General features: G+C 42.7%; 1 protein-coding gene and 1 long non-coding RNA gene across 3 annotated transcripts; one reads left to right on the plus strand and one right to left on the minus strand.

Moving 5' to 3' along the window:
- Positions 1-2,154: 2,154 nt before the first annotated feature.
- CNOT11 (CCR4-NOT transcription complex subunit 11) lies at positions 2,155-15,616 on the minus strand. Its single transcript, XM_037375984.1, has 7 exons — positions 14,927-15,616; positions 14,101-14,265; positions 9,847-9,999; positions 9,075-9,277; positions 8,119-8,321; positions 5,121-5,217; positions 2,155-2,503 (listed from the first exon to the last, which is right to left on the minus strand). The coding sequence occupies exons 1-7, from the start codon at positions 15,597-15,599 to the stop codon at positions 2,306-2,308; spliced, it is 1,692 nt and encodes a 563-aa protein (XP_037231881.1). The 5' UTR covers positions 15,600-15,616; the 3' UTR covers positions 2,155-2,305.
- A 526-nt stretch (positions 15,617-16,142) lies between these two features.
- Positions 16,143-20,729, plus strand: LOC119143824. Of its 2 annotated transcripts, none has more exons than XR_005102836.1 (2): positions 16,143-17,751; positions 20,429-20,729. It is a non-coding gene; the product is annotated as an uncharacterized LOC119143824 (long non-coding RNA). The 2 variants fall into 2 exon arrangements; XR_005102835.1 differs by lacking the exon at positions 16,143-17,751 and adding an exon at positions 18,265-20,174.
- The last annotated feature ends 483 nt before the right edge of the window (positions 20,730-21,212 follow it).

Below are 21,212 nucleotides of genomic sequence, written 5' to 3' on the forward strand. Positions count from 1 at the left end.
GGGTTTAACCCTGGGTGGCTACTAGATACCCCCCCAGCTGCTCTCACTTCCCGTGTCCTTACTGAAGAGGGGGGGAGATAGAAAAACTCATGGGTCAAGATAAGAAACAGTTACCAGCACAGGCAAACCAGACTTGACTAGTTTATTGCCATTTAATAACAGAAGAGTGCAAAACAAAGATGAAACTAAAACTACCCTCCTTCCTAGGCTCAGCTTTTACTCCTCTCTTCTGCTTCTCCCTTACCTGTGAGTGGTGGCAGGGGGAGGGGGAAGGAAGGTTGGGGTCAGTCTGTAACAATACATCTCTGCTGTTCCCTCCTTGACCTTTCCCCTGCTCTGTTGTGGGCTTCCCTCCTTCCTCCAAATCCTACTCTAATGTGGATACTTTCCAGGGGGTACAGACTGCTTGAGGGCATCACAGAGGTGCCCCCAGCCTGGCTGAGGGTATCGGCTCTGCCAGCTTGTACAGGCTGGCGCTGGCCCTGCACAGCACTGGTCCTGCCTTAGAATGGCCACCCTGCAGCCCCCCCAGTACCACAACCTTGCCACGTCAACCCAACACAAATCTGGGAAGGCATAGCTCACCTTCCCTTCAGACAATTCAGAAGCATATAGCAAGTTCAGTAACAAGTCTGAAAGTTTTCATCAATTCAGAGCCCTGTGCAATTAAGTACCTATGATGAAACCATAAAACTGTTCCTTGATAATTTTTATAGTTATGGGACAAATGCAGGGATTGGGAATTTGTGTATGTCAGTGTGCAGTGGCAAAATAGCTAGGCTTTCGCTGTAGTATAGTAGCAACTTTTTTTTTTTGGCAAGGCTTAAGTTCTTTTAAAGTAATCTACTGGTTCAGTTTTCTGATGGAGCTTATTACTTTGTCATAAGCTGTGGTAGTAAATTCCAAACAAAAGCCTAAAACCTATATAAAATGGGGTTTTAACCATGTTTTTGAAGAGGGGTGCTAGTACATAGAAGATAGTTCAATTTGAACTTCCAACATTAATAGATGTAAAGCATTAAGGTACAAGTTCAGAGCACAAGCTATGTCAGCTGCTGCTAACTGACTTTAGCAAACATCTTGGATTTTAGAAGGAATGTCTAGAATTGGAACAGACCTTAAATAAATGCTAATTTAGTTAGCCTAATACATCTTGACTCTAGGAAGCTATACAAGTCTAACCCCTAATGAACAGAGATGCTTCTCACAGGACTTCTTACCAAAAGATTATGCTGCATAAAATGACAGATCAATGGGATTTTCAATCCAAGCAATTTAGCAACTTAAATTACCTGGAAAGAGAAAACCAAAAGGCAGTCAAGACTGACCTTGCATTATTGATCTTGTACTTCATAAAAGTTTGAGAAGCAGATGCAGATTTAAAACAGATTTCATTTATCAAGCAGCATTAAATTAGAACTAGCCAGCTTTTCAAGTTATTTTCCTTTTCAGTCTCAGGGCTTAAACAGCAGCTATTCTGCCATCAGCTTAAAGTAATACTTCAGCTGATTCCTTCCCCAGTTTTCCCAATACCTGGCATCTAGCACCCAAATGGTACTGTGACTACATGCTTTAGAAGGAAGAGGCTACAGTAATTTTGGTAGCCACAGAGCAACTGCTTATGCAAGTTCTGAAGTGAGAAGCAGCTTGTAACTTTGATTTTTATGGAAAAGAGGGGGCCATCTTTCCTCAGTGAAAGAAACATTCTTACAAGCATGAAATAGGTGTGGTATTTCAGCTAGGGATGGTATGAGGCCAGTGTTCTGGAAAGATTCAGTGATCTCCGAGTACCACTCTCAGCCTACAGCACCCAAAACTTAATTTCTGCCATGTAAAGATAAACCTTTAGCTTTTTCTAGACACCAAGACACACTTTCCCTTACTCACTGAAACCAGCACGCATCGTTAGGAAGTTATATCCAGCTTCTAGGTCTTGACATGAAAGAAAGGAAAAACGGGAACTGAAGTGACTTACCTTGATACAAACTGACTTTAGTTACTCCCAAACTATTCCAGACACAAGGCAAGTATCATTCACAATCTCTCTGGAATTAGAGCCTGTAGTTCAGGATATGCATGACATACAGAGAGTTTAACCCACAGTCAACAATAGCACACATATAAGGCCTAACACATTCCACAAACCAAAGCATGTATACCAGAAAAAGCATTATTTATTGTTTAAATGCATAAAATGCTATTTATAATGTATTACATAATCCAGTGATTTCAGTTTAAAATATACAATTAATTGGCATAGAAAACTGGCAGGTTTGGGAGTTTTTTTGCCAGCGACGCAGTGGTTTTATTTTGATGTTTTTGTCTCTGATGGATTTTCCCCAGTGTCTAGTGTCTTCAGCAATCTGAAAAGGCCAGCTGCTTCTCGTATCCGACTGAACTCAATACAGAATGCTTGCACTTCTATAAACAAGTCCTGTACATTAATAATTTTGTTTCTGATTAAAGACTGAAGAAAGACACAAACAAGACGTACCAGACGGTTCTGAAATTGAAAAGAAAGGTTTCATAATCCAGATAAATGTTTGCAACCAAGTCAGTTGAAGGACTGTTGGCACTCAGCAGTACAACCGAGGCATTTCAGGAGCAATTCAGTTTCAGCAGTAATCTTGTTCCCAAGCTTCATGCATGCTGCCTCAACTCTTCCATCTCCCATACTACTGTATTTAAGAAATGGACACCTCTGATTTATAGTACTTCTATAGCTTCTAGATACAGGAGCTTTGTCAAGATTAATCCCACGCACAAATGAAGCGCCAGATCTACCTCTGCACTGTACTTAAATTTATCTATTGTGTAATCTCTGCATAAAAGAAGGGATCATAGCTTAAGATGGTATCACTAGGGTCCTGCTTAGTCTTATTTTCTACAATAACACAATAATAATAAAAAACCCCCAAGCTTCACATCTCAAAATTCCCCAGTCACCACATGATTAAGGCAATCCAGATGGGAAGTGACAGCAACAGAATTGATCTCAAACTTGCTTTGTGGGAAGTGCTTTGTTGCTGAATTAGAACATGACCCTCCTGCTCTATCTTGGAAGGAAAGACAGTACCAGGGAGATCTAACCCAAGAACATGCCTGAGAGTTCCTGGCACATTTCCTGCCTGATCCAGTGACGAGATGGGATCTCTGAGGTGTTCCTCCTTCCTAAGGGCTGCTTAGGTAACACCTCGGAGGGCAAACTGGTGAGTTGGGAAGCAGAGACCTAGGAACTGGAACCCACACAGATCCAGCCACTAACTCTGCTTTATACAGAGTACATTTTTCCTCAAGGACAAAAGGAGATCTTTAATAATAAAGTGGTCTCATACTTCCACATTGTGAAAAAGAGTTGAACCCAAAACTTTCCTAAAGGCTACTATATACACAACTGATGTTTATCAGATGGAACTGAGGGGACTTGATAGATGATGTGTCCAAATCAATTTAGGTTATTTGACAATGAAAATAAGATATCAACTATTTTTAGAGGAACTGAGCTTACTACTGCAAAACTTTCTACCTACACCACGAGAAACTGAACAAGTTACTTCCTTCACTGCAGTCAAAAGGCATGAACTGTTTTCTCTGCACACATATTAGTTACAAGAGTAACTTTAATAACTGAGGAACACGAAAATCAGAACAAAAGTACAAATGCAACATACTGGCTGACTCCCAGTCTCTGAGGACCATGCCTCCTTCACTTCCAAAAGGAATGTTTTTGTACCATACTTTTCAAACAAAACATCTTATGTCTCAGTTGCTGTGAGGCCTCTTATGGAGTATTAACAAATGTTAGATCTCACAAACTTTGCATGCTGCTTGGTGATCAGTATGTGTTCCTCAACCCTCTGTTCTTTTTTGTCCACTGCGTGCCTGAAGCACAGCTGCTACATGCTCTCAGCAGCCCCTTCGAACACAAGTGTCCCATTCTGTGGGCATATTCTCAGCTGCAGCCTAGATCTCCTGCTATTTTCCTATTCTGCTACCAAGTATAATAGGCACAGCCATTTAGCAGGTCACAGAACAAGCCACCCATGTGTATCTGGCAGAGTCCCAAAGCAGAAAAGCAACAGCAGCCATCAAAAGATAACAAATGGTTAGTCATCATCTGGAAGGGTACTGAGAATAAGAGAGGGGGTTTTGCTGCTATCTAAACCCACGCTGCACCCATATCTTGTGTACTGCACACAATTTTCATCTCTGCAGCTTAAGGATATAGTAGAGCTAGAGAATGCACTAGAGAAGGACACCAAAAAAGCTTAAGGGAAAGGAACAGCTGCCTTGTTGCACAAGACTAAAGATGTTGCACTCCTTCAGTATTAGGAGGAAACAGCTGAGGCAGGACTTGGTCAAGATTCACAAAGCCTTGGGTAAACTGAACATGGAATGGTTTTTCACCAATGACACATCCAAGAAAACGAGTTCTGCTGGGCACTTGGTAAAACCAACAGATGAGTTAGGATAGAAGGAAGTAACTACCTTGCACAGCATGTAGGCAACCTTGCTGCCAAAGGTGTGAAAACCTCCCCAGGGGGTAGAGATCCTTGAAATCGCTACAACTAGCGTGCTAGGGCTGAGGAAGTACGACGGGCTTGGGAAGCAGAGACTATGGTGTTAGGAAGACAGAAAACAAGCTTTTTAGGTCTTTGAGGAAATCTGCAAGCTGTGGTAGGTCATGGCTGAAGGGCAAGACTTCCACGTGAGTTTTGTTAATCACCTCAAATGTCTGTAAGTGGTGGGCACACTTGCACAGAAAAGAAACTTGAAGCTTTAAGCAGAAGGTAAACAACTAATACTGTGGGTGAAGAAAAGCTACACTGACTGACAGATAAACTTTTTTTGTAAGTAAGGACCCGAGCCACATAAAACTGCAGTTTGGCCAGGGATAAGTGTATTATATCTACAGAAAAGTAGGGAACAGTATAAAGAAACATCTGTTAAACATTATAAAGAACTGCATAGTGTGTTAGCAAAAAAAAAAAAAGTGCCTTTGAAAAAAGAAGCAGTAAGACAGAATAACTTAATGCTATCAACCTTACAAAATCTCAGCACATATTACAAAAAGCAATATATGGGACCCTTTCTCCTAACCAGTTTACTGAAGTACTCACCTGCATATATTTGTCTTTAATCTGTTCACACGTGGAAATACAATTGGAGATATAAAGATGAATAAATTCAGGTGGGAGATCAACTGCAGTAGTAAGCCTGTTCAAATTAAAAATATCCAGTGCTTTATGAAGCCATAAATCTAGTGATTCCATTGCAGAACAGATGAGTTAGACCTGTGGTACTACTTTATTCCCAGTCATGTCATACAAAACTGCTTTCTGACAGCTTCTACAGACTTAGTTCTAATTTAAATTTCTTCATTAAAAGTCCAAACCCTTTTTTTTTTTTCAGTTCTGACAGTACAGAAGCTGAGCTAGATTGGTTTCTAGTATATTTAACACACCTACAAACATTTGCTATACATTTCACTTACCAAGTGAGTCAATGACATTAGTTTCCAATTTAAGATGAAGCCCCCAAGCTATCCAAGTACTAAGATTCTTCTGCAATAAGCACTGTAATACAATTTTGTACTCATATTTGAATTTCAGGTACGGAATCTAGATGCTGAACTCTTTCCTTAAGTATACAGCCAGGATAACTCCTTTGTTACAGAAAAAAAAAAAAATCAGTTTCCTTAGCTCCTTCAAATCCAAATTTTAGTCCTAGGGACTGAAACAATATGAATATCTACAGATCAAATAGAAGAGACCCTTACTAGATGAAAATCTTAGAGATTAATGATGCACGATAGTCTCTGAAGGTTCTTACTACAGAAGAATTTGAGAATTAGTGTATTTTTAAGGGTTAACAGTAAAGCATACCTATTTGTGGTTTAACAATACTAACTACAGAAGTATTTGAGCTGCCGCGGTTTATTTGAACAAGCAATAGGGTTCTATTAAGAAAACAACACACAATAAATGTAGAACTGCCATAAAGATAGGACAGAATTTGACCAAAATAACTAATCAGTCCCATCTCAGGTAGTGAAAGGGAGACAACAGGGAAAACAGTGCCTGTTTTAGACATTTCAGTTTCAAGCTTTTGTCCCACTTCACTTAAAAATCAGTGTCTCCCTGTTTGTGCTGACAGTCGTTTTGCAGCTTGAGAAAAGTCATTCCTATGGGAGTTACACTATGGGAGAACCAGCATGCCTGACTGGTGGTGCAGCTATCCTGGACAAGAGGAAAGGCCCTTTCCTTATCACTGTTTCTCCATGTTGTGATCATTAGCCCAAACTTCAGGGCAGTCTGCACCCGTGGGAGGGTTTTATTTCAGAAATGTTTCTTTCCTCAAATGGTATTTAAGGTGCAATTCAACTCTGCTGCAAACAAACTGCTGGACAAGCCTCATTTGGTAGTTCACATTCAGTAATTGCCAAGAAATGGAAGAAAGTAAGTGGGAGGAGGTACTTCTGTAGTTTGTGAGGATTAGCTGTCTGAGTTTTCCCATTCAAGGGGCTAGCATTCTGTTAAGAAAATGGGTTGTACCTATATGCAGAAGTGATTCCCAATGAAGACATGTCATGAACGTAAAGCAGGATAGCTATTTAACAATACCACCTTTTGTTCACTTAAGCCACATCAAGCATATAAATTGTGTTTAAGCAGAGCAGCAGTGTGGCATTAACTTTTTGTGGAGGATTCTCACAATAACTGCCCTTTGTCCCACCATGGTCTTCTACCTTCCACACAAGCATACCTCAAGAAGGATCAAAATTAACATTTCCAGATGTCCTAATAAAACACAACTGCTACCTCAGTTGAAAGAGAAGACAGAAGCTAGAGATAAGGCTAATTTTTAGATATGAGAAATGAATGTTGAATGTGAATTCTTCATCAGGAACAACAGGATTATGACCTGTTAGAGGGCGTGACAGTCACTACAGTGACACAACCATACACATTCAGTAACTGGTCATTTTGCAAGTCAGTAACTAAACTTGCAGCTTCCTGGGACATAGAACATGTACTTACTAGTGAAACTTGTGTATTAACCAGGACCCAGATATCTGAATAAAAGTTTAGACATATTACGAATTGCAGTGACAGACTCCCTTAAAATGATAACCATTTTAAATACGGTTTTGACATTAACGTATCAAACAGTTTGATAAAGGGATTTTGTAGTAATTATCAGCTCCAGTTACTACAACACAATACGTATTTTCCCCATTCTTTTCAAAGGGGTAACCCTTGGCTAATGCTAAATAGCAGCACACTACTTTCTTTGAATAAGCCCCTCCATTCTTGAAGCAGGGACTGAAAAATTAAGTAGCATAGCACCTATCCAAGAAGCGTGCTTTTTACAATACCTAAAATGGTCAAACATGGTATGTTACAAACAATATAAAATTATATTAATGTTAATATATACTATATGTTAATTAAAACAGAAAATTTCATAAAATTATACATATTCAATACAAAATGTAACATATATGCCTCCACCATCACATCTTCCTGCTGGGAAATTGTGGGGTTTTTCCTATTCCTACTGCTAATAGGAAGCTGTTAACATTACAGTAATATTTTAAAGTGGCAATGCTGTAAAAAGGGACGACAAAATTGGCAGCATTCTCTGAACCTAGCACTGACGATGCTAGAGAGGTTCAATTCTTTATTACCAACCCTTCATCTGGACTAAAATAGGAGGTTTTTCTTTTAACTACAGACACCACCAATAAGGAACTACATAAAAAGCAAGTAAAGTCTTTATGAAAGAAACAGAATTAGACAGTCCAGTAGTCATAGAAAGCAACAAATCCACAGCACTCTCTTTCTCTGCAGGATTAATCAAGCACATTAAGTCTTATTATTAAGAGAATACTAAAAAAAAGAACACACTGCAAACAGCATAGAGAAACTGAGAAGGGAATGATAGTCTAATACTCTTCCTTCACTGTAATCTGACTAGTCATTTCTTCAATTCCTGTTACTTTTGGTAGTCTTTGGAATGCACTCAGATACAGCCGTGGCCAGCCTCATATTCACTTAGTAACTGTTCAGTTATTTCACATACTTAAGGAAACCTTAGATTTGAGATAGTACTCACCGATTTACAACTTCCATTGAATGTAAGGACATGTCCATGTTGACCAAGACAGAAAAATACTCTGTTATCTGACTAGACTGCATCAGTTTCAACAACATTTCTATGGCTACTAAAGGATTGTTTTCGACCAGGTCTGGCAATTTGGCAGGAGTGAGACCAATATGGTAAACAAGCTTGGGGTCCTTTTCCAGTTCTCCAAGGAGCTGTAAAGAAAAACAAACAAACCAACCAACCCTCAGGGTTTTTTTCCTTAACTATTTACATTACTGCTTGAAGAAACCACTATAATACATCTAAGCTACAGGAGAATGATAACCCTTTAGACTTAGGCATTTCTACTGAAAGACACTGGAGGTATACTTTAAAATTTCTAGTTAAAGGCAACTGTGCCCATAAAACCTTTTATAAGGCACTTAGTAGTTCTTTCATCAGTGGGTGGCAAGGAAGGGAGGAAAAAACACACACGAAGTTTCAGCCTTCTTTAGTTTCCTGTCCAGCAGAAAGAAACTCCGTTTTGAGTTCACTGTTGTCAGAAAAAGTTATGCAAAAAAAGGATATTTTATAGCGCTAGCATAATGATTATCAAAAAAGCCCACTGAAATCAGGAATAATACTATCAGATTGAGGAAAAAAAAAAAAATTCAGTGTTGGCATTTCTGAAATAATCATTTATCAAAAGCTTCCACGAACAACTTTACTATAAGAAGATTTTTCCAGGCAGAAAAATATTGGTGCCACTTATTGATGAACTGTACCTATGTCCAGCCAATGCTATGAAGTTTAAAGATTTCTTCTTATTCATACCAACCCAAGTCAAAACTCTTGGGTTTTTACAATTTAAAGTCCTTGCAGTTTCCTGAATCCAAACACAGATCAATTAAAGTGATCAGTTTCCTAAAATACATGAGTTAGCTTATTAGAAAATCATTTTAGACAGAAAAGTGCACGATACTTACCTGTGTTTGCTGTGGGGAAGTCAAGGGACTTTTAAAAGCTTTTGCCATGATTCTTTTTATCTCAACTCCAGTGCTGTTCTTAACACACATTGACTTATCCCACTGAATGGTGTGATCTGGCTCTATTGGATTTAACCATGCCAATTCATCCTCACATATATGGAGCGGAGGCGGTGGTCGAATAAACTCTGGTCGAAAGTGACCTAAAATGGCAACAACGTGAAATGTTTTTTAAGCTTCAGGTATTGAGTTTTATATCAGTACAAAAAGAAGAACCCCAACCCCCCCATTTCTTTAAGCTATCATAACATCCAGAACAGCATTATGATCTTATTTTCCCTCCTAGAAAAACATTTATTTCTGATTTTTATTGACGCTGTTATATCAGCCCATTTTTCCTCTTGATTCAGATTGCTAAGTTACTGATTCTATGGTCTTTTTTCCTTCCACAGTAAGTCTTCCTTGGAAGGCATTAACAGTCAATGCAGATCTTAGTTTAGAGGATTAAGATCCAAGGGGCATCAGGCCCAGTGTTTTAACCAACAGATGACATGGTTAAGAGCTTGAAGATAGGCTCCAGATTTTTAAGTCTGGAAACGTGAACACTACGGAGTCTGATCTGGAGACACCCTGACACAGTCTTGTACCATTTCATTCATCTTCACTCCCATTTCATACCTTGAAAATACTTCCAAATTACATTACATCTGGAGAAGTATAACAACATAGCATGTCATGAACTAGAAAAACTAAGATGTGAAAATGCACATACTTTCTATAGGAGGTTTTGGTCCACTCACTAAGGCTTCCGTGATCTGGGAGGCAACGGAGCTGTCAAAACCGGAGTTTGAAGAATCTGGGTCAGGGTCGCTGAGAATGCTGGGGAAGCTGGCCTTGCTCTGTGTTGGCAACTCAGACTGACGCTCTGAAAGAAAGCCAGTCCATAATATTAAAGCATAAAATTGAAACAGAGATGCCTGGAATACTAAACGTAGTGAGAAACAAGCAGCTTTAGAGAAGAACTAGCTTAAAATAAACCAGGTAACATCAACATGAAATTTAGTGTCAGGCAGCTAGTACTCAGAGTGCCAGCTGACAGGCAAGGGACAGAGATATGCAGCAAGGATAAAGAAAAAAAGAGAAATTAGTCTGAAACAATCTTGGCTTTAGAAAATGTAAGCAATGTAATCTGCATTAAAAGCACATTAGTAGGTTCACATGGTACTCCTGAAGGAGTTCACATGCTGTACCTAGTTTTGCAGTCAGACCAAGGAAGTAAAAGTTTGACGCAGATAGATTTACAGACTCTGCAACAATAATGGTCATACTAGACCTGAAGTCAGCTATTCAAAAGTTATGCAACACATTTCAGTGGCACAGCATAAGCTACTTTTGCATTTGCTGTCAAGCGACAGTAAGCGCTTGTCTGGAAAAATAAAAGTGTAATTGTTATGCGCTTCTACATTAAACAAATCTGGGAGGAGCTGAAAGTGTCCCTTCAAAGGCCAAATTAACAGAACACAAATTACATAAAAATAATATTAAGGTTTGTATACACAGATGAAGACTTGGAGAAACTGGCCAAAAATACTGTGGGGCTCAATACTTGCATTGTCATATTTTTAGGTGGTGTTCTGTCACGATCTATCACTCTTCAGCATCAAGACTCAACGGCTGATCTATATTGTCTGTACTATTTTGAGAGATCTTGTTGGCATCACACAAGGAATCCCTGGAAAAACTTCCACATGAAACTAAACGCCACTCCTTTTCCTGACTAATTAAGTGTAGTGCTGTCAGATTTAGTGTACTGTCTCTATCACTTCTAAGCAAAGCATGCTTGTTCCTTTTTGGGCAGTCATGTCGACCCTTCCCAGCTTTCCATGCATATCAACTATTTCATATGCCTCCAACCAAATCCATGAGACACAAACTGAGTGACAAAAAGATCATTAAAACAAAGGACTGTGGATTGCTAGTTTATTTTTTGGCTTTCTGTCCTACTTTACCCAATTATTTCAGATCATGCAAACATTTGCAGATATGCTCACTGAAGCACCACAGCAGGGTATGTTTACCTGTTAAAAGCAACAACCAGCATACTTCAAAAGTGTTTTTTTAAAATAACTAATAAGTCAAAGTCCAAATGAGCCGGTTTATAAAACACACCTTCTTCTTTATAAACTTTTTCAAACTCCATCTTGTAAGTACTTTAATTTAGCCAATTTAGCCACTGAACAGAAGGGTCAATTTAACAAATGAAGTTTGGCGGGTGTGGGGGTGAGGAAGATATTGGCAGTCTTTTTTCGTCCTTCTAATCTATAGTCTAGAACTTAAATCCATCAGTTGGTAAAAGTAAGTTACTGATACGTTTGTATCCTCATAATCTCAAATGATTAATGATGTTTAATTAGAAATATAAAAGCTTAAGACTCAGTCCTTCAATTCACTGACTTCAGAAGCCTGCATGAGCCCTTATACACACTGAAGCTCAAAAGCTCACCCTTGCTGCTTCAAGAATTAGGGTTGAATCAACAGTTTCAAGTAAGCAGAAGGCAGAGTTAGAATATGGTGATTTAACAGGAAAGAATATAGCATCTTGAACTAAGACATTGAAATTAAAAAAAATAAAATCTGCAAATGATCACTTAGGCTCCCTTATGGAGCTATTGTTTTTCTTTTTACAGGTAAAAGGAAGCTTTCTTTGTTTTCTGAAGGAAACCTCTACAGCACATTACAAACTTAACTCTTAATACAGGTCAATTACTCTTAGATCAAATAAGGGTTAGCAGACGAACAGGAGCACTTTGCTGGAAGACTCATCCCTGCAACTAGGAGAATATGACATTTTTGGTACACTAACATGCCAGATCAACAAAACTAAGTTACTGGGAGGGACTGAGGCTTGAAAATACTTTCTGTAGACCAAAGGGAGAAAAGAACAAAGCAATTTTTAATACCCATTCCAACATTCTGTTTTTCTTTGGGGTTGGTGGAGTGGGGGTGGGATGTGGGAGCAGGTAGCAGCTAAAACCAAAAAAGAAAACCACAACTAGAAAAACCACCATACAGCTGCAAGCGAATTGTCACCATGAGCTCAAGATCAGGAGATAAGCCAAAGTGGTTTTTTCCCCCTCCTTTTGGGGGGGGGGGGAAGAAAAAACGATTGGGATAGGTACACTGAGAAAAACTTCATGCATTCTAAACTCTTTAAGTTTATTTTGGAGGTATATTCTAAAGCAAGTAAAAATAAACCTGCTCTAAATAGCCATGAATTTTTCTCAGGGACCAAAATTGTGAACAGCCAAGAAGCCTTACAGCTATTATATTCTGTGAAATGTGGGGGGAAAGGGTGTAAACACAACAGTGCAAACATTGTATCTACGCGCCATCATCCTGCACCAGCTTCATCCTGCATATTGAATCAGCAGGAGAAATATACTCAAGACTTGTATAAAACTCACAGACCTTCCAAAACACAACAGACAGTCAAGAAACATCACACTAGTAAAACAAGCAAAAGATTTATCTTCTAAGGAAGCAAATAGAAAGCAGACATATTCTAGGGAACTACAGCAAGTCAGAGAAAGATAGCACAAAGCTTTTTCAATTGCAGTTTCGTTACATAACTCCTACAACTGCTCATATGCAATTAATCATGCATGTTTACTGTATTATGTAAATAATGATACAAGCACATTTTACAGGACTTAATTTTGCAAAGCACCATTAATGACTTTGCACCATACTTTAAGCCATCAATGCCTTTATCTCAAAAAAGGACAAACTAAAATGCATGGCCTAGAGTACCCATCCATACAATCACAGTTTGGACCTTCTCTATGTGTTTCATTTTTAATGAGAACAAACTGTTCAGAAGGCAGACACAGTACCAAGGGGAAAACAAGTGAAAAAAAAAATGAAAGAACTCCAGACTTTTTAAAGCATCACATGTGACACGCTAAAAATCTCAAGTTACCTGAAGTTTCACAAAATCTGAATTCACTAAAGTATTCTAGAAAATACAGGCAGGATGAACAGAAAGAGCTGTAAGGGTTTGTCTTGCCTGTGAGGGATGTTAAGGTATTCAATTTGCATTTTCAGAAGATTCCACAGTTTGGAAATAGTAGCTAAGGAGGACACCAGAGGACATTTGTACACTGTGAGCAAAGACCAGTATACCACAGCATAACAAGTCAATGTCAAATTCTGCAGAAAAAAAAATGATACCAAGATAAAACTGCAGGACAGAGAAAGCCTAGTTAGTGCCTGACCTCAGAGCAATAAACTGCATTGTACAGAAACAGAAGTTGGATGGTCAGTTTTCAAGCAAGTGGGTCCATTTGCATATACCTAGGAAAAAAACCCACTATTTATTAGTGTTCAAACCAGCTCCTTGTTCCCAAAAATATTTTCTATTTCAGATTAGTTCCAGACGTGACTCATCAGTCAACATGATCAGAACAATCATGTTCCTGCTCCTTCTCTCCTGTCAAAGGATAAGCACCACATTGTTTTTCTTTTCAGTCTAGTAAAAGTGGACCACCTTCCCACTCTTCAGCTAACACTGCAAGATCTGACTGTCTATTACAATTTATTTTTAGTTCTATAAAATAATTTGCCAGGTACGGTTGAAATACCGGTATGTGACAGCTATGCTTGTTCTCTCATACTAGAAATACTGCAGAGTGAAAAGGGATAAAAATACACCAAAAAAAAAAAATCAGCCAAAAAAACCTCCCACAAAGCCTTAGATGAAAGTCTTCCTATACTTGCAAAATGTTCTCATGTTTCAGGCAGTGACATATATGCTTAAAAAGCTGTTTGTTAAGTAGGATAAAACAGTTAAGATGTAATCTCTACTTGAAGTTTCTCAATGTGCCTGAACACAGGCCTGAAGACCCTAAAGGACAGTTCAACCTTTTCCATCTTCAGGTTAGGCGAGAGTGCTTCTCAGGTAACTTACAGCCACATTACAATTAGCATTTTTATTCATAACTGAACCACAGATCCCAATCTTCCTTACCTGCTAATGCCAGCTGAAGCCCACTTATATCCACTGACTGGGCCATGTTCCCCACATCCATTGAAGCAATCTGCCGAGGAGTCTTCTTGAACAGTTCTCTCGGGGGGGCCAACATCAGCTGAGAAAGGAAGAATTTTTCTGGAGGCGTTATGGGAGGCAAGAAGCCTGCAGAGACACAATGAAGGACAATCCCCAATTTTTAAGGCAAGAGCATTAATAGTTTCCATATGCTTCAGGCAGAACGAGCAAAACTAAAACGCAAGCTAACACGTTATTTATGGCAAGACGGCACAGCCGAAGAGCCTCTGTGAGTATGTGCAATACTGTTACCTAGTCAGCTCCTGAAGTGATGTGAAATGCAGCGTTACACTGACGGGTACCGTGCATCCCGACACACAGCATCTGAGGCCAAGTCAGTCCCTGCGATTGCTTTACACGCTCTCCATGTAGACAACTAGTGAGCTATTAAATACAAGCAGACGCTGCAATTCACACTATAAAAGTAATTTCTGGAGACCGATTTACCCGCGGCTGCCACGCTTGTATTTACCGAAGTGGGAAAAAAGCGTTTCGGGCATTGCAGCGGTTTTCTTTCACAGCTTTAGAGCTGTCGGACAGCCTCCTACAACCCCGGGTGGCCGCGGCGGCTTCCCCCCCCGGCCCCGCCAAGCGGCCCGCCTGACGCCTAGAGCCTTCCCCGGAACCCCCACCGCCTCCTCCAACGCGGGAAGCGGCGCGGCCGGCGGGGAGCCGAGCACCGGCGCCGAGCGGTGCCGGGGGAGGGGGGGGCTCCGCCGGGGGTCGGGGAGGCTCCCCCGGGGCGCACCTGAGAGCGGCGTGCGCTCCGCCTCGTCGCCGCCGCGCTCGGGCGCGGGGTTGAGGAGGTGGGCGAAGACGGCGGCGAAGGGGTTGGCGGCGAGGGGCTCGGTGCGGTACATCTCCCAGAGGAGGTAGAGGGCGGTGAGGCGCTGCGCGGGGCTGGGCAGCAGGTCGGGCTGCTGCAGCAGCAGGACGAGGACGGAGCCCAGGCGGAAGTGCTCGGCCTTGCCGAAGTAGTGGTGGAAGGCGCTGGAGAGGCCCTCGAAGGTGCTGCCGCCCGCCTCCTCCGACACGATGCTCAGCAGGCTCGACAGCTCCTTCGGCGACAGGCTCATCCTGCCGCCCGCCGGCCCGCCGGCCGCCGCGCCGCCTGCCTCGCCCGCCTCCGCTCCCACCTGCGTGCCGGGCGCCGGGCTCCCCCCGCCCCCGGGCATCCGCCCCCACCCGCTCCGGCCCGGCCCGGCCCCGCCGCTCCCCGCTGCCGTAACACCACACGCGCGCTGTCGCGCCGGCCTCGCTTTACGGCGCAGGCCGTAAGGCGACGGGGCCGACGGGACGTTCCGGCTCGGCGCCGGGAAGCCGGGGAGGCGCGCACGCGATTGGCCGTGCGGCGGCACGCGCCCGCGGGGCCCGCCTCGCGGAACGGGATTGGTCCGCGCCGACCGGCGGGGGCGGGGCATGGGCTGTCGCCGCGCGCTGCCGGGGGGCCGGCTGGGCTGGGGCGCGGCGGCCGTTGAGGCCGGCAGGGGGAGCGCGGCGGCGGGGCCCGGGCAGGGGGCGGCGGGGGGGGGCTTCGGCTCAGGCGCGGCCGCGCGGTCTGGGGCCCGGTGGCCTCCGGCCAGAAGCGGGGGGGCGGGGCCGGCGCTGCGTGGGGAGCGGGAAACGCGGGTTTGCCTCACGGAGGGAGCGGGCGGGCTGCGGCGGAGCCCCGGCCCCAGGTGCCGCCGCCTCTCCCTGCCCAGGTGCGGGTGACCCGGGTTACTTCACCGCCCGTTCGCTGAACGACGGAACGGCCACACGTGTGACCGCATCTCGCCGTGCGGCCGTCCCTCGCCTTCTGAAGGCGGGGAAGCCCCGCCCGGCCACCGTCCCCTGGCACCGCCCCGGGCGGGAGCGGAGGCGCGTTCCACGGGGCCGTGCCCCCGGGAGAGCGAGGGGAGCGCGGGGCGGGCGGGCGGCGCTCCCCGGCCCTGCCTCGGGTGCCGAAGGGGCTGGGGGTGGGTACCCGCTCCGGCTGCCCTCCCCTGGGCGTCCCGGGGGGCGTCGTGCGTCTGTGCCTCGCGTCATCCGCGTCATCCGCTTCGGCTGAGACCTGCCGGCGTAGGGGTGTGGGGCAGCGGGGAAGGCCATCCCCGTTAACGATTGTTTCACCTGCTGATCCTGTGGGATTGCGCCTGGAGGCACGGCAACTCACAGACCTCGGGCACAGCTTGAAGTGCTGAGGGCATGGCCGGGAGGGAGAGCTTTCTGTGGTGTGTGCCGGGAGAAGAAGGGCTTGGCAAGGCCGGAGAGCAGACGCTGCTGCTGCTGTCTGATTCTTCCAGTAATAGTGCTCCCCTCAAGCCACCCAGCCCAGAGGACCTTGGCTTTCTAGTTAGCCATACCGGTGTAAAAGATGCAGTTCGGTTTCTGAAATAACATGAATTGAAGGCTGGTGTTCTGCACGTAGACCAAGTAATAGAGGTGTTTCTTAACTGACATTATTGATGGGAAAGAAACCAAGATCTGAGAGGTGTAAAGGCTTCATGTACATACACAGATGTTAAAAAAGTGATGACTTTGGGAGAAAAATAGGGTCTGGAGCCGTGTAAGACATGATCTGAAAGCTTTGTTGATAGAGCAGCTACCCACCAGCTGACTAGATTGCAGTGAGGTCTGCTTGTGAGGTACGCAGCTAAAATGGTAAAGCTGATGGAAGAGGATGCCAGTGAGCTTCCTGCCATGGCCAACATATTCCAAGGAGTCCTTGGAAGTTTGGGCCTATTTAGAATTTACTAACGACTGCAGCAAGGACTTTAATTGTAGGATTTAGGAAGAAGATCAAAGTTTGGACTGCAGATTGCTGGGGAAGTGATCTGTGTAGGTGTGCGGTAGGGCTAGCTGGAGAACTTGGGAAAGCATAAACATGAACAAGAGCTTTTCACCCTTACTTGTGATGCGCAGGGAAAAGTTGAATATCTTCAGGCAAATAATGTGCAAGCTCAGTAGTTTAGAGAGGAAGACTCTATGGGAGAAGGAGGTTCCCCATAACGCATGGATTTCCGTATAAATAGGTAGAAAGATGAACTTTGGCAGCTGACTCAAATATTTAGTCTATGAGAAAACATTTCAGTTTACAGAGGAGCTGAGGGCGTACAGAACAGGCCATCTTTGTCTTCCTCTCTGTATTGCTGACTTGCAGAGAAATTGTAGTTGTCCGTTCCTGTCAGAGGAAGAGGTTTGATTCTGTGGGGCTGACAAACCATTGCAATAGATCGGGAAGCTGAAACTATGTCAGTTGTCTGCAGAGTGGCGAAGGGCCAGTGGCTGTTTCTGGGTCTCTCTTAAGCCTGCTAGAGAGACTAGGAGATACGATTTGATACGAGGGTATAAAGACTGAAGGGAGTAACAGTTCATTAAAGTGAAACTTACTTTTTCCTGATAGGAGCAACGGAAAGAAACTCGTGTGAGTAGCTGTGGCTATAAGCATCCATAACTGTACACAAAGCCGTAGGATGATGTTCATCTAGCACAGCATCTTGTCCATGACTGCTAGAAGAAGCATCTAGCAGGAAAGGCACAGAGTGATGCTTTCCTGTGTGGACCCTTGGCTTCTGGCCATCTGCTGTTTAGGTACTTCCTGAGTCAAAGGTTGAATGCTCATCAATATGATTCCCAGCCCCAAGGAAATTTTTTACCTTGAGCTCTTCTTAAGTGCTTTATGAAACCATTGTTATTTTTGGCATGCATAAAACCCAGTGACAATGAGTTCTGCAGTGTAAGAACCGTGCTGTGCAGACCAGTACTGCCTTCTCCACTCTGTTCATTGCTCATCGTTCTCTGCATCTGCTATCATGTCTCACCTCGGTTGTTCCTAAAGATAGGTCCCTTTCTCTGGCATCCTCATTCTGCTGTCCTTGCTGCCCTTCTTTCTTTCCTACTTGTGCCGTATCCTTTTTGAGAAGGGGGGACCAAACTTGCATCCAGTGTTCAAGCTGCAAGTGTCCCATAGTTTTACGCACCTTTACAGTATGAGTCCTGTTTACTTCTTTCTTTTTCATGTTTGCTCTTTTGAGCCACGAACCTGACACTGCAAAAGAACTGCCCCCCGTGACTTCCCCAGTGAGAACAGACAGGTAGCACCCACCACTGCAATATTTTACTTTGCATTTATGAAATATGTGATATTGCTTCTATTTAATTTAGTCATGCAATATTATGAAAATTCTTTGCAGCACCTTCCTGCCAGTTTTGGTTTCTACAGTCCTGAATGATCTTTTTTCTCACCAGGAAACTTAGCATGTACCTCAAAGAGTGCACCATCCTTCCTTTTACACATGCACAGGGGGGTTACTCCTCAGTCTCATCTTTGTGTGCACAAGTTCTGGTCATTGCTGTGGCTTTGTGCAATTTTCTCAGTACAGAAATTGGAGTTGGTGGTTTGTAGTTTGTTGGATTACCTCCACAGCCTTTTTAAAGATTGGTATCAAAGTTACCACCCTTATTTCTTTGGTACTGAGACCATTTTGATGAGCAGGTTGCACATCACAGTTCATAGTTTAGCCTCTTCATCCTTCAGCTGGTACAAATCTCTGATCCTGGTGATGAATAGTGACTCATTTTATGCATTTCATGTTACATCTCTTACTAGCACTCACCATGAGACAGTTCTTTTCACTTGTACCCCATCAGTAAAGGTTCTTGTCTGGGAAGGTCTCCAAGATCCCATGGACAGATGCAAAGAATTAATTTAGCTTTTCTCGTAATCCTTCCTTGAGAATTTTGTATGTTGTGATCATCTGTTGACCTCAGACTGACCAGCAGATTTTCTGTTTCTAGTGTGCTCGCAAAAGTTGTATTTGCTCATTTTTGGTATGAAGTTTATGGTTAGAAATGATCATACCTCAAACTGTGCCTTAAATTGAGGGACAGTTTGCTGGGTGCTAATATGCAGTCAAATAGACCTGTGATGCTTCTGTCCAGGTGGTGGTTTTGGTACACCCTGCTCCTAATAAAAAGCTCTGCTGAAGATAGAGCAAAAAGAAGAAACATGTTTAGAAAGAGAAAGCTGCCTCTTCTTTTCCTATAAGTTTCAGAAATGTAAGCCACTCTTGGATAATGTACTTACTAGAATAACGAATGTAGAATTGCAGAAATGGACTTAAGAGCAATAAGTTTCCCCAATGACTGAGATAGCAAAAAAATTGTGTGACTCATACGTGGCTAATGCAGCCATCTGAAATTATTTTATCCAGATTAAAAGGTTTCTGGTCAGAGCAGGAAGCTAACAGTTTAGAAGATAGAATACTTTGTAAGAAGTGGGATGGGCACAAGAATCGGTTGACAAAGGGAATTTTGAATGATTATAAAATAGATTGCTGTTTCAGGGTAGCAAAAATGTTAATCTAAGAAAAAGATGGGGGTAAAATACTCCTGGGGCAGGAAGTGTAGTAAGCGTGCTGCAAAAGAGTGTTTCTGTAACTGCATGGAGTGCTGTATTCTGTGGGCATGTCTTGGATGTGCTTGGGCTCAAAACCTGCGTAATGAAGAAGCAAGAGTATGTAATACTAGCACAGACTCAAATAAAATGAGTTCTCAGCCAGATTTGATTTCTGAAATAGGTCACATTACGCTCAGGGAGGAAGGTTGGGGCCCCAGCTACCTACCTCGGTGGGTCTGGGGGAGTTGGATTCCGCAGGAGATACTTCACTGCGGCACAGTCTCGCAGTGTAAAGGGAAGAGTTCTGTTTTCTGCCTTTGCAAAACAGCTCCTCTGGGAGCAGGCTGGACATATTCCATTTCTTTTAGATGGCTTGTAGAATAGCTATTAAACGGTCAATAAAAGCATAAAATATACCCGTCATTCTTTATGTTTGGGTTTGAGTAAGAACCTCAGTAAAAATCATGCTTTGAGTTCCTAAAGACGGATTAAAGGGATTTGGGCTATACTGAAATTACTGACGCTCAGTCTCCTTGTCAGACTGTCCTGTTGGCTCGTAAATGCTAATACAGATGCAGAGATTCCAGACTAAAAGGGACACAATCTAGTTTGGCAGGTAACCCTTTACAAATACAAATAAACCATTGCAAATTGTTTGGCCATTAGTATGCAATTGTTTTAGTATTTGAATGAACACCAGACTTTGATAAATTGTTACTGGAAAATTAGATCCATGACCAAAGAAACGCATTCAGTTTGATTTGATTTGATTTCCTGAGCTAAGGGAAAGGCCATATAATTTAACTGTAGTTGGTTTTCCTTCTTTCCTTATTAAAATTGATTATGTTATTGTTTGCTGTTGTATTTTAGATGACAGCCAAGGAACACAAACTGCATTGTGGGCACTAGGAAAAAAATACTAATGAAGGATCAATAGAAAAGGACAGCATTTGGAAGGAGAAAGAAAAAGTGGCAAAGAAGATGTATTAAATTGACTTGTTCTGCAGCAAGTATTTGCGTTTCTTCTAACAAAGAGACTGGATCCTTAGGAGACAACTCCCACCATCATATCTTATCCCATGTTTCATTTGGGAAGAACGCAGTGGGAAGGATTTAAATCACACCTTAAAGTCAAAGGGTAAATTAAAGCGTTTCCAGATTGTTCTGTTTATTCTCGTGAGAATTCTCTCTTGTACGCTAATTCCTTTCCATAATAATTTCAGTGACCCATCCCATCTACAGTGTATTTTAAATAACAACACAGGGAGAGGAAGGAGTAGGTGCACTTTGTAGGCATCTCTTCATGTGTTTCTTTCTAGTGACCACTGCATGTTTTTCTTCCTAGTTTATCTCTTTAATTCAAAACACAAGATAGGACCACCGGTTTAAAGATTTTGTTATTCCTGAAGTAGTCAACAACACTGGCATGCCAACAATGCCTAGAAGCCTTCCTGAGTAACTATGAGAATGTATCTCTACTTGTAAGTCAGACCTCAAAGGTGCCAAGGGTTCTTGGATAATTGGATACTAGCTTGAAGAGCGCTGAAGAGACACCAAAAATACCATTGCATGAATGACTTTGTAAGTGCTGAACACTGGGTGGCTTAGAAATAAACGTTTGTTGCTGAATTCTCTAACTACTGTAAATTTTAGC

This window comes from Falco rusticolus, chromosome 2 (assembly GCF_015220075.1).
Source record: "Falco rusticolus isolate bFalRus1 chromosome 2, bFalRus1.pri, whole genome shotgun sequence".
In the NCBI taxonomy this organism is placed as follows: domain Eukaryota; kingdom Metazoa; phylum Chordata; class Aves; order Falconiformes; family Falconidae; genus Falco; species Falco rusticolus.

Bases quoted from the DNA above. Each gene is read 5' to 3' on its own strand.
- CNOT11 (XM_037375984.1), bottom strand. From the start codon at position 15,599: ATGCCCCGCCCCCGCCGGTCGGCGCGGACCAATCCCGTTCCGCGAGGC. The intron at 10,000-14,100 runs GTAAGGAAGATT...GCTTTCTTTCAG, and splicing joins GCTTCAGCTGGCATTAGCAG to AGCGTCAGTCTGAGTTGCCA. The intron at 9,278-9,846 runs GTATGTGCATTT...TTGCCATTTTAG, and splicing joins ACCAAAACCTCCTATAGAAA to GTCACTTTCGACCAGAGTTT.